This window comes from Ovis aries, chromosome 14 (assembly GCF_016772045.2).
Source record: "Ovis aries strain OAR_USU_Benz2616 breed Rambouillet chromosome 14, ARS-UI_Ramb_v3.0, whole genome shotgun sequence".
NCBI classification, from domain to species: Eukaryota; Metazoa; Chordata; class Mammalia; order Artiodactyla; family Bovidae; genus Ovis; species Ovis aries.
Genome location: NC_056067.1, coordinates 2,352,285 through 2,365,729, shown reverse-complemented (window position 1 = coordinate 2,365,729; position 13,445 = coordinate 2,352,285). Strand labels below are relative to the sequence as shown.

The window sequence follows — 13,445 nt, the reverse complement described above, 5'->3', positions numbered from 1 at the left end:
TTTATACACAGATCAATTCCTAGGTTTTGTTCCATTAAAATATTTGTCTGTCCCAATGTCAGTACCACACTGCCTCATTCACCACAGCTTTAGTTACTAAAATGTACATATTTGCTACACGTTTTTATGAATCCCCTTTATCAAATTAAAGACCTCTTAATTTACTTAGAAGTTAAATAGGTTTTGAGATGTTTTAGGTGCTGTTCCTTCATCTATGAGATAAACATATAAGTCAGTGTCTGCAGGGCCCACACTCCTTTAGTCCGGCCTCGAAGGGTCTTGTCTGGAATGAAGAATGCTAACCTTCCATTTCTTGGGGCTTCCCTTGTGGCTCAGCTGGTAAAGAATCTGCCTGCAATGCAGGAGACCTGGGTTCTATCCCTGGGTTGGGAAGATCCCCTGCAGAAGGGAAAGGCTACCCGCTCCAGTATTCTGGCCCAGAGAATTCCATGGGGTCGCGAAGAGTCGGAGGCGACTGACCAACTTTCACTTTCACTTTTCCATTTGTTGGGAGTCTGAGTTCTGTAAAGAGCTCAAAGGTATTCTGTGTATCCCTTGACCTGGAACCAGAGCCTCGCCCACGGGCTTCACTACTGTTTCTAGGCTGCTCTTCCCAGGCTCTGCATCCCCTCCCTTCCCTGATTTGTTGCCGTTCAGTCCCTAAGTACACGGACTACAGCAGGCCAGGCTCCTCTGTCCTCTACACTCTCCCAGAGTTTGCTCAACTTTATGTCCATTAAGAGTTGGTGACTGCATCACCCTTCCTTGATTAACAAGGGTTTGAATCTGCCCTTTGGAACTCAGGGAAGGTCATGGAGGCTGGAGTCTATTTCCCTACAAGAACGGGTCACATGGAAAGGTTTCCATGCCCAGGAGCCACACAGGGTCCGCTCGGTTTCAGTAATAATGATACACCCACACAATGTAATACTAAAATAAATGAAAAGGCTTTCTATGAATTGGTATGGAAAGATCATCATGATATACTGTTCACTGAAAGTATATATAATGTGTTCTCTTTTGTATAAGAAACATTTTGAACATATATTCACATATAACTGGACTTCCAAAAACAAATTCTGAAAAGAATGTGCCAGTAAAAGAAGTTCCCCAAAAGGTGGAGGGTTAGGGTAGTCAGCAAACAGCAGTGGGAGAAGGGCTTCTTGACACACACCTTTTTAGAGGTTCCACTGACCACTGAAAACAAGTCCCTCCTGACAGAGGCTCCCTGTGCCCAGCTGCTCTGCCATGGGCCCCACAAACCCTCCCCCTGGCCTGGCGGACGTAGGAGCTCCTTCCCTCACCCATCTAAAACAAGGTGAATGAAGGACACGGTCACACTGCAGTGCCTTTATAAGAGGAAGTTTTATTGTTAATTATTTACCTTAATAGTTTCAGAAAGAGGAACAGATTAGCTCAGTCCAACATGACTGGCAGTTGGCAAAATCTAGTAAAGCAGTGTTCTGATTGCTATGGATTTAATTTGGATGCTTTTAACACTTCACCATCTAACACTTCAAACATAATCCAGAATAAATGCATCATCTCCCCTTTCACTTTAATTCCCACCTCCCTCACTTCAATATGGAAATATCTTCATTAAATAAGATTCCCAGAGGAACAGGTTCTCTGGAGGGTATAGCCATGAGGACAGTGCACAAAAGAAAAACTCAAAATAAAACTCTGCAGATAATTTACTAGTCTAAGGAGACAAAACCTTCCAATATATTAAGAAGTAAATCCAGTTACAAATGCACGGATAGGTCTATGTGAAGAGGTTCTGGTAGAGTAACTGAAAATGGCCGGCTATGTACAAGATCCACAGCGGGAGCGCTGCACCAGCCCAGCGCCGGCCCTCAGAAGCCGAAAGTGTTCTCGCCACTGTAGGCCACGTACAAGAATCCATCTTCATCTTTTTCCTTCTCGTAAAGCTGTCCCATAGTTAGGCTTGAAACAGAGAAACAAAGAAAGAACACTGAGAATTGGGGTTGATGACCGAGTCCAGCTGTTGGGAGAAAAATGGCTTGAGGATAAGGAGCCCACTACTTTAGCTACTCTCCGTAACACCTCTGGTGGGCGGTTGATACAAGTAATTAGGCCTCAGGAATCGGGGATTAGACTAGCAGCAGCAGCCTATCTCAAGGCAAGGCCGCCAGCCCCAGCTCCCAGGGAGTGCTTTCACAATGCTTCCTGAACGCCAGGGGCAGGGGAGAAAACCGGAACAAGAGCCCAAGAGCCCATCTGTGGGAGCGGAGGACAAAGGTGGGCAAGAGTGCCTCCTTGCAGCTGGCCTCTCACGATTTATAACTAGTATCTGACATGATTCCTTTGGAACCTCCCCTGCCAGAAACCTGTGCCTGAGACCTGCATCGGCGTCATCAAAGGGAAGCTGCTCTCCTCACACGTAGTGCAAGAAGCTCTCAGATTGTATCGGGAGCCAAGGACGTCCTGCCTAAGAAGCCTCCATGAACAGACACTGCTCCAGCTAAGCAGGCGGGGGAGGAGAGCTGGCTTTCCCTTAGCAGTACAACAGACTGCAGCAGGGGAGACCTGAGTGCGCTCTGCCATGAAGCCGAGCCGCACTGGCTCGAGTTAAGACTAGGAACACCTGAGCTCTGGCCACCTGACTACACTAGTGGAGACGAGCAGGAGGTCCAGACACGTGCTAAACAGGCATGACTACATCTGGGGGGAGCTGGGGTGTCAGCCAGAGCCAGCACTGACAGAGCAGTCTGGGAGCCAGCTCGAGACATCAGAGGTCACTAAACCCAGAAAGGTCACAACAGATGCTTCCATGCAGGACTCAGTAAAACCAGGGCCAGCGGGTACACAGAGAGGGGGTGGGGCCTCAAGATGGTAAGGACAAACTGCCCCACGGCCCTGCTTTGCTCCTGGCTGCTGCGAGAGACCTCCACGTAAACAGGGCAGAGACTACATTTCTGTATAAAGGGGAAGTTTCTTCCTGGCTCTCTCTGTTTAGAGGGCTGGCTGCTCATTTAACTTATATGCAGAGTACATCATGAGAAACGCTGGGCTGGAAGAAACACAAGCTGGAATCAAGATTGCCAGGAGAAATATCAATAACCTCAGATATGCAGATGACACCACCCTTATGGCAGAAAGTGAAGAGGAACTAAAAAGCCTCTTGATGAAAGTGAAAGAGGAGAGTGAAAAAGTTGGCTTAAAGCTCAACATTCAGAAAACGAACATCATGGCATCTGGTCCCATCACTTCATGGCAAATAGATGGGGAAACAGTGGAAACAGTGTCAGACTTTATTTTTTGGGCTCCAAAATCACTGTGGATGGTTACTGCAGCCATGAAATTAAAAGACGCTTACTCCTTGGAAGACAAGTTATGACCAACCTAGATAGCATATTCAAAAGCAGAGACATTACTTTGCCGACTAAGGTCCATCTAGTCAAGGCTACGGTTTTTCCTGTGGTCGTGTATGGATGTGAGAGTTGGACTATGAAGAAAGCTGAGCACCAAAGAATTGATGCTTTTGAACTGTGGTGTTGGAGAAGACTTTTGAGAGTCCCTTGGACTGCAAGGAAATCCAACCAGTCCATTCTGAAGGAGATCAGCCCTGGGATTTCTTTGGAGGGAATGATGCTAAAGCTGAAACTCCAGTACTTTGGCCACCTCATGCAAAGAGTTGACTCTTTGGAAAAGACCCTGATGCTGGGAGGGATTGGGGGCAGGAGGAAAAGGGGACGACAGAGGATGAGATGGCTGGACGGTATCACTGACTTGATGGACGTTGAGTCTGGGTGAACTCCGGGAGTTGGTGATGGACAGGGAGGCCTGGCGTGCTGCGATTCATGGGGTCGCAAAGAGTCGGACACGACTGAGCGACTGAACTGAACAGTGTGGGCAGGTGAGAATTAGTAACAATGTAGGAGTGGATGAGTATGAATACAGAATAGCCTGTCCTGTACAATTAGAACTGTGCTCTGCCAGGCTCTGAGGTGGCTTTTGTACAATAAGGACTCCCTGAAGCAGCACTGTCCACGAGAAGTTTCTGCTCTGATAGAAACGTTTCCGCTGTCCGATGCAATGGCCACCGTGTATCTGTGCTCAGCGCTTGAAAAGTGGCTCACTGAACTGTGATGTGCTCCAAGCGTAAAGTACACACAAGGTTCAAAGTGCCCAAGTAGAGAGAAAAGATGCACAATGATCTCAATCTCGATTACCTGTGGAAATGATGGCATTTTGGGTCTATCAGATAGGTGGGTATACTATCCTTGTTTAACGTGGCTGCTAGAATATGCAGAATCACACAGGTGGCCTGTGTGCCACTTTATGGACTGCCCTGCCCTGGAACACGTGAGGACCCGGGGGCAGCCTGTTCCGAGTGGCAGGCCTCCACCTCAGCTGCAGAAACAATAAGGAGCTTGAAAAACATGCCCAAGCCCTCCCCCAGACCAATTAAAGCAGAATCTGGAGGTAGGACCCAGGGGTCAATAAGTTTTAAGATGCCCAAGATGATTCCTAGTGCAGGCAAGCTGAGAAACCAGCCTTTTGCCACAGGGGGAGATGCCTATCTATAAGAGCACCTTACTAGGAAGAAGAGTGACAAGGCAGGAGTGAGGAGCCAGCAACTAGCACAAGGTTGGAATGAGTAGCCACGTCTCTCACAAAGACTTTTAGCTCTGGTGGCTGGCACCCTAAAAGTGAAGTGAAAGTGAAGTCACTCAGTCGTGTCCAACTCTTTGCGACCCCATGGACTGTAGGCCACCGAGCTCCTCAGTCCATGGAATTTTCCAGGCAAGAGTACTGGAGTGGATTGCCATTTCCTTCTCCAGGGGATCTTCCCAACCCAGGGATTGAACCCGGGTCTCCCGCACTGTGGGCAGACGCTTTACCGTCTAAGCCACCGGGGAAGCCCACTGGCATCCTAAGGAACACTGCTTTCCCCTGAGAATCCTCAAAATGAGGCAAAGGGGAAGAGAGCTACTGCTATCGCCACCACTCCGCACCACGTGGCACAAGAGTCCAGGGTGGTCTTGATGACACCTGAACTGCAATTTCCCCAGTGCCGTTCCCACAGGGCCTGGAAGCAATAGACACTGTGTGCAAGCCAAGGGCAGCACCCCTGGATGTCTGTCAAGTTTGGGTCCATGCGCCAGGCTTAAGTTCTGCTCTTCTAGCAAGTTACAAGCTCAAGGGCAGTGATTCGAAATCCTGCTGCTGAGTTAGAAATATCCAAGGAGCTTTATAAATCCCCAACTCTGAACACTGTCTGCAGTGAACAATGACCATGGACCCCCTGCGAAGGCAAGACTCTGACGGGGTAGGGGAGGGAGCGCTATAATCATGTGGCTTTCTGTCTTTAGAGTCCATTGTCTTTTGGTAAAACTTGGGTTTATAAATCTGTTTAACAGTGCCCTAGCAGCTACAGAGGCCGATCATAAAAATCCTAACTGTAACAGCAAACACTTATGTGCCAAGCACTTGTTCTAAGTGTATTTCATACATAACTCTTTACCCTCAGAACAGTCTTAGGAGGCAGGTACAATCATAACCCATAGTTCAGACAATAAAAGTGAAGCCCAGAGGTTAAATAATTCTCCCCAGATCACAAAGCTGGGAGGCATTCTTGCCACCGAGTTGTGCTGCCTTCACGCGAACACACAACTGGACCTCACAGCCGAGTGTCAGCGCTCCTGTACCTTCTGCAAAGATCGCCCTTGGGACGGCGCTCCTCACATACACACATACAGCATCACCTGGGTGTCTTGTTAAAATGCCACTTGGACTGGGAAGGTCAAGGTCAAGCCTGAGGTTCTACATTTCAAACAAGTTCCCAGGGACGCCACTGCTGCAGCCTCTGTATCCACACCGAGCAGGTCTTAGGGCCCCGCCTTCAGATCGTGTGTTTTCATAACTCGGTGGCTTTGCCTAATGACTTTAAGAGCCCACTCGCTGTTCTCTTTCTCTGCCATGCAGCATCTTACGGAGCCTACTCAGTTGGCAAGAGCACTATGTCCTTATACTCAGGTATCCCTTGGGCAGGAACTTGAAAACTGCTCACAGCTGGGATCTAAACGCTCCAGTCCACGCGCATGACTGGACACCTGTTTCCAAGGCTTCCTAGTGCCGAGAAAGCATCTGTACAGTATGATTTGAAAACAGCACTTGTGGGATCAGGCCACACACACAGAATAACTCGGTCTGGAGCCAAAAGAGAGCTGGGCTACAAATATAGTTTAATAAAAGTAATTTAAAAAAACAATTCCCATTAAAAGGATAGCCAAGTGGAAGTTCAGGGATGTAAATCACACTTCTCTTCTCCAGGGCACAGCAGAAGGCTGGCTGCTCCTTTCCAACAAGCCCCATGCCACTGAGAAGCGGGGCCCCTCGGGATTCGGAGGCCCAGGGCACTCAGCACAGGCAGGCCGCCACTGGAGCGCCAGGTCGGCGCAGGCAGGCAGGCTGCTCGAATGCGTCGGTCAGGCTGGCAACCCACAGGCAGCACTGCAACACCAAGGATTCCTGCCCGAGTTACGGCTACAGAAGACACCCAAGGACGACCCCCAGCCCAGCACTAACGCACACTGCTGCGGCATCGTGTGTTACAGGCATCTAAGAAGGACGCCACCTTCAAGCTCTCAGTCTGACAGGGAAGAAACAGGAAAAGCCAACAGCAGATTTGAGGCAAGCTAAGGTGTGGTGGGACCCTGAGTGGCATGACCCTAAACTGCTCCCTAAAGCCTTGTCCCCCACCCCTCCATTCAAGATCAAACAGGTCTAGACAAACTAACCGGTAATAAAGGCACTTTTCAGAAGGACCCACATCTAAGAAGAGCCATGCTGCTGAGGACAAACTAGTTTTAAGCTACTTGACAGCTTATGAATCGGGGGCGGCTGACCTAGAATCGTGGACACCCCGTCCCTGCACCAGCTTTCCTCAGCCCCGGCCAAGGTCAGCTTATGGAGGCTGTGGGATCCAGCCTGACTCATGAATTGGCTGGACCGATGGGCCACCTGGCCATCCATCTGCTTTGAAGCCCACGTGCTTCCACTAGACCTGGATCTGTCTCTTTTCCAGCGGGGGAAGCGGGGTGGGGGGCGAGGGGAGAGGACAGTGGCTACTGCTGTGGACCCTGGAAAGACACTGGCCTCAAAGTTAAAATTAATATGGCCCTAGAGGCTCCCTAAAATACAAAAAATTAACCACTGCTTATTCTTTTTATCAGGTTTTTCTCTGATATAAATACTCTATTCCACTACTAAAATAAACCCTGCTTTGAAGAGGTATTTACCCAGAAGTGCTCAAAAGTGTTGAATTGAAGCATATTTCTAAATAAAGTTTAAATGAACTGTAAGACATCATAACTTCTTTTACGCAGTACCTTTCTAAGAGCCAGGAACAAAAGAACTAACAAAAAAAGAGCCAGGAACAATTAAATACTGTAATACTAAACAGCACAGATCTCCCAACGTAACATTCCCAAATTACAACATCTTCAGTTCAGTTCGGTTCAGTCGCTCAGTCATGCCCGACTCTTTGCGACCCCATGAACTGCAGCACACCAGGCCTCCCTGTCCATCACCAACTCTCGGAGTTTAACCAAACTCATGTGCATCGAGTCCGTGATGCCATCCAGCCATCTCACCCTCTCTTGTCCCCTTCTCCTCCTGCCCCCAATCCCTCCCAGCATCAGGGTCTTTTCCAATGAGTCAACTCTTCACATGAGGTGGCCAAAGTATTGGATATTATTTAATTTAATAATATACCCCAGTTTCTATTTTAAACAAGGGATTAATAAGACTCTTATCTGTGCTCTAAACAAAGACCACAAGGTAGGCCCCACTGCCAGGTCTGGGTTCCCCACTAAAGCTTTGACTGGAAAGCTTATACAATAATGATATTCTTTCTCAAGTCCTGTCTGCACCAAGACACGGTTTTCCTTTTGTTTCCAGCCTGATTCTAGATGCAGGCACCTAGGCAGAGAATTCAACTTTCCAATGCTAAATGGGAAAAGGCAGTTGAGATCTCCCCTTTCTTAAAAAAAAAAAAAAAAAAAACTCAGAAAGGATTTAAAATGTACAATGTACAATTCTTATGGACTTGCTTCTGTCTGTATTTCTAGAGTCAGTATTAACACTGACTACTCAAACAATAATCACACTATTTTACAGGATGGTCGCCTGTGTCCCGGAACACTCAAGCCCACCCTAAGGCAAGAATAATGAAGTTGCTTTTGCTCAGCCTCAGACATACGCAATCCTTGTGTAGATATGCTTGTTATGGGATGGGGGAGGGCTCATCCTTTCTCAACTGTGATTTCCCCAGCCACTCTCCAAAGGCTGCAAACACTGGCTAATGGTTAAAGGAGGCTCCACGCTTCCCTAAGGAGGCTGGAAAGTGCTAAGGAAGAAGCTCCTACTGCCTTGGGGAGGAAGTGATGAAGCTGAGTCAAAACTGTAGCTTTAGGAGGAGACTGCCAATCTTGTCTGTGCAGGAATCAGGTGATCAGCCCAAGGATGTCACATGCCTCTTTTGTTTATAAGCAAACTTGTTTTGAAGACTAAAACCCCCAAACAAAGAACTGCTGCCTTAAATGTGGGCCAGGAAGTCATTAACTGGAGCCAAAGGCGCTGAAGGATCTGGGTGGAGGGGCTGGTTAGTGTGCCTTGGGTCACCACTGTAACCTGTTTTAAGGAGGATTCTTACCAGGTTGGAAAAGCAAATAAAACTTAAGAGAGAAAGCAGCCTCTGCTACCCTGAGAATCACTTTTCATTTCCAATTCTACTGGAGGAGAGGCATTAGTTAAAATCTGCAGCCATTGTAATTGCTACATTAACATAATCTTAATGTCTCCAGAAGCCTGCTTCATTTCTTCAAAAAGTATCAGAAGATCAGGATCAAGGAAAACAAAACTCAAGGCTACAGGTCCTACTCACAAACTTTTTCCCACCCAGAAGCCAACTCTGGGAAGGAGAACACACAGGGCCGCCAAGGGGCTGCACAAGCTGCAGGTGGCATGAAGACTGATTTACCTCCACCTCCCCACCACCTGCAAGGAAACGGAACATGACCGCAGATGCCCAGGGCTTCCCTAGCCTCCCCTGGAGAAGAATGCACCCAGCACCACAGTGCCCAGAGGCCTGGAAGGAAGGCCGAGAGCCCAGCGGGGTGACAAGATGACCCCTGGCAACACCACAGCTTCCTAAGCTCGAGCTGTAAGCAGGCCATGGCGCCCTTTAGGCAGAGCCTGGCCTTTCTCCTCAGGCAGAGCCTTGGCCTAATGGAAGGCAGACCTTCCATTCGCCCCTGCTGCTACTGCTGCTGCTAAGTCGCTTCAGTCATGTCCGACTCTATACGACCCCATAGATGGCAGCCCACCAGGCTCCCCCGTCCCTGGGATTCTCCAGGCAAGAACACTGGAGTGGGTTGCCATTTCCTTCTCCAATGCGTGAAAGTGAAATCCCTCAGTCGTGTTCGACCCTCAGCGACCTCACAGACTGCAGCCCACCAGGCTCCTCCGTCCATGGGATTTTCCACGCAATCCTCTGCCAAACATCAGGAAGCAGAAGTGTCAGAGAATGGGAAAGAGAAAACCTTAAAAATAGCCAAAGTTATTCCATTCGTAGGAAATGGGACTAGAATTTGGCTTAGGCCTTTCTTGGAGTTTTCAAGGATTTTCAAAAGAAGCATATTTTGGCTACACTGGGCTAGTTCCCAGGGCTTCTTAAAGCCTTAGCATCAGAAGTACTACTTTTGGGGGGATAACAAAATGAAACTCAGGAGGAAGGGAGCCAGCATCTGGCTCTGTTACTCAAATCAGTAACAGAAAAGAACTGACCAGGGGTACAGATTGAGCCAGAAAATTCTCCTCTCTCCACAGGAGACTAAAGCTAGGCTGTCGCCTACCTTGAAGAGAACTGTAATGCCCCTGCCTCAATTCAGGCCCCAAATATCCCAAAGACTGCTTCCAGGCAGCACAACCGCAAGAACAAGAGGGCAGCTACTGACAGAGCAAAGGGAGGTGTAAGTCTGTAAAGAGCCGTCTCCGGGTACCTGAGGCTCAGGCAGCGGACTCTCACAGTGGCCAGGACTGAGCCTGGAGAGCGAGCGAGCAGGCAGGGTGCTTAACTGAAGCTGAGCTTCAGCAGGGCCCACAGGCTCCTGGGGAAGAACGACAGGACTTATTTCATGGATCATTTGGAAAAAAACCTCATTTCAGGCTTCAGTTCTACTGATGGCTTAAGCCTAAGTAAGTCCCGAACTATTAAAAAGGATTCTTGGGTATCTGAGGCTGATTTCATCTTTTTTTTAAAAAAAGTCCAGGCCTTGCTCTGTTTTCTTAACCCAAAGTACACACACATCTATTGCAGCCCTTTCTTGTTTTCCTTGAGCTCCTGATGTCAGGGAGCACAAAATTCAGATTTCTAATCAGGATCTCTAAAAGTTTTCAGACTTCCAAAGTTTTGAGTCCTGTAAGCAACCAAGCAGATGTCCAATACCAGTAAACACCCCTCACCTGGACTGTGGGACTGTCTTATCCACAAACAGGAAGATTGCCTTTTCAGAAGGAAGCTGGATCCTTTTCCTGATGATCCACATGAACTGAGCCACAGTGATGTCGGATGGAACCAGATACTTCCGTTTGTCAATGTCAACAATCTGAGAGCCTGAGACCTTTTCCACAATCACCTGCAAAAGCAAAGTGCGGTCATGACTGGACTGCGGACGCGGTGCCCTGGCTGCGCACTGCTGGAGTGCTGATCCACAGTGTGTGGGCAAGGAGGTGGGTGGGAAACGGCATAACATGAGCAAACATGCCCCTGGCGTAATACGCCACACACTCTGGAGATTAAGAATTGATATACATGTGTTACAGGCAACAGCAAGTGCTTTTCTGTGGTCAATTATTAATACAGTTCTCACCCCTGATCTCAGCATGCATAAGAGAAACACAGCTCTCACTACAAAGTTTTTCAATACTTTGGGCAGACTCAAGAATATCTGGTGAAGGGTTCCTCTACAGCCTCTTACTCCAGGGCCCCAGAATGTATCTGCCTTCACACTACAGGGGAATTAAGATCCCAAGGAACACAGGAAATGAGAAGGGACAGATCAATGGGGATGACTGGCAACTCCAGGCAGCCAAGGACCAAGCTCTTCACTTGGCCTGTTGCTTCTCTCTGAACTAAGTTTCAAATCTATCCCTCCTGCCTCTCCCCAAAGGAACTGTTCATAAGCAATAAACTACAATAACAGGCCTGGATGTCCTCAAAAATAAATAAGGGTTACAGAAATTATTTCCCCCATCAAGGGATAAATACAGGATAAGCATTATTGATCAGCAGCGGCTCAGACTTTTTTTTTTTTGGTCAGCAAAGGATGACAGGGTCAGGGTGAGAAAAGGGAACCAGAAGTCAGGTAAAGAGGAAGGCGCAAAGTTAAAGATGAATGTCCTGAGACTTAAGTACCACTTTCAAGATCAAAGTGAACGTCTCCCTCCACCACCATTCCCTAAAGTGGTTGTGACCTGTCGCCCTGTCCTAGAACATCATTTCTTACATAATTGGCTAGGGAGCCCAGAGGCTGCAGACAGCTCGCTGGCCTAGATCGCGAGGTTCAGCACCGAAGCAACCTGAACAGCATCCACTACAGCCCGTCAAGTCGCGCCCCTCGACGGCCCCTTACCCAGTGCGGCCCATCTGCCACCACAACCGTGACTGTAGTCTAAACTTGTCAACTGTTGAGCAGCCTGGGCCCCACCACCGGCCCTAGACGGCAGGGGTGACAGGGAGGCGAGGGGGCGGGGAATGCACTCACCGGAACCCGGTCGGGGTATTTCGCTCGGATCTTCGCAGATTCCACGCATCTGTGTTCTGAGGAAGAAACACACGGGGCTGACGGCCGCGCCTGCCCGCCGGCCGGCTCCCAGAACCCCGGCCCTCCTCCCTCTGGGACCTGCGCACGCCCCCGGTCTTCTTGAGCGTCCGGGCGGGCCCGGTCCTCGGGGCCCCGGCTCCAGCAGGGCCCGCAGCGGGCGGCCCGGGGCGTGTGGGCAACCGCCCTGGGGGCCAGGACCTCGGCCGCCCGAGCCCCAAGGGAAGCACCCGCCCCGCCCGGCCCAGCCTGGGGCGGCCCGAGTGGGGGAGGGGGCCCCCGCCGCCCCCGCCCCCACGGCCGGGCCAGCGGCCGAGCGCTCACCCAGCGAGTGGTCCTCCTTGAACATCCACTTCATGGCGGCGGCGAAGAAGGGACGCAGCCGGCTCTCGGAGCCGCGGAGCTCAGCGAACCAACCACAACAACAACGACGGCGGCAGCGGCGGTGACTACACGGCAGGCGGGACTTCCGGCTGCCGGAGCCTAGCAACCGGGAGGGGCGGGGCTTCCGGCGCGGCTCGCGGGACACCGCGTCAAGGGGCGGGGCCTCACGTCAAGGGGCGGGGCAGGAGAGGGGCGTAGAGGGGCTCTCGGCGGAGCGGGGAATAGAGTGGGCGACTGGGAGGTCTGTGAGGGATACTGATGACTGCGGAGCGGGTATTCGAGAGCTGGTAGCAGGCGTGGGGTCTCGGTGGACGTTAGTAAAGGGAAGAGGTGAGCAGGTCCGGCCGACAGGATAGAGTCCTTACAGGAGTCTGTTCAATAGACAAGTCTGACTGGGGCGTTGGTGACAAGAGGGCAATTTTGTAGGTTTCAGTGACAGAAGAGGTTGCTCTGGTGGCCTGTGACGGCAAGGGGTCTAGTTAGGGCTTTGACACTTTGGGGAGGTTTCTTTGGAGTGACTGCAGGTTCAGGGCTCAGTCTGAGGGATGTGACTGGTTTGAGGGGACTGTGTGGAGAGGGGTACTGATGACAACGCGGGAGTTCAGTACTGAGGACAATCATAATTGTTGCGTTGGACCTAGGAATTGGGATTTGAAACAAATCCCAGCTCCTTCCCTTATTCACGAATAAATGAATAAACGTTTAAGAAAAGTTATATTAACTATGCATTTGGGGAGTGTAACACCACACTGATCACAAAGAGACCATTTAACCTTAATTGCCAGAGGAGTTAGAGGTGACTGACTGTCAGACCCAGAGAATTCCCCTGATACCCAGTCATGAAGTGGGTTTCTTTGGCATTCAGCATCACAACCTAAGGGGTGTGTGTGTGTGTGTGTGTGTGTGTCCTGCCTTCAGGTTCTCCAGTGACTATTCCTTTCTTCCTCCAAGACTCACCAGGGCAGTGTGCTCTGGTTCATCCCTCTGTTTATGAGCTGGTGAATATGTAAGAAGATATTCACTTAATTGGGCATGTGATCCTTGCCACGTGCTTGCGATTCTGATGCATCTGAAAGGCTTGTATGTTTGAATATTGTCATTTATCATTTCCTAAGTTGAAATTCCTGATGGATGCTGTGGAATATAGCTTCATTCTAGAAGTATTTCTTGTTATTTTAACATTAACCTTAATTGCCAGAGGAGTTAGAG

The 13,445-nt window shown here is 49.6% G+C and overlaps 1 protein-coding gene across 1 annotated transcript; it reads right to left on the bottom strand.

Moving 5' to 3' along the window:
- Window positions 1–1,346: 1,346 nt before the first annotated feature.
- Window positions 1,347–12,307, bottom strand: GABARAPL2 (GABA type A receptor associated protein like 2). Its single transcript, XM_015100375.3, has 4 exons — window positions 12,177–12,307; window positions 11,796–11,851; window positions 10,495–10,667; window positions 1,347–1,947 (listed from the first exon to the last, which is right to left on the bottom strand). Exons 1-4 carry the CDS (start codon window positions 12,208–12,210, stop codon window positions 1,857–1,859), a joined length of 354 nt encoding a protein of 117 aa, XP_014955861.1. The 5' UTR covers window positions 12,211–12,307; the 3' UTR covers window positions 1,347–1,856.
- Between the last annotated feature and the right edge of the window lie 1,138 nt (window positions 12,308–13,445).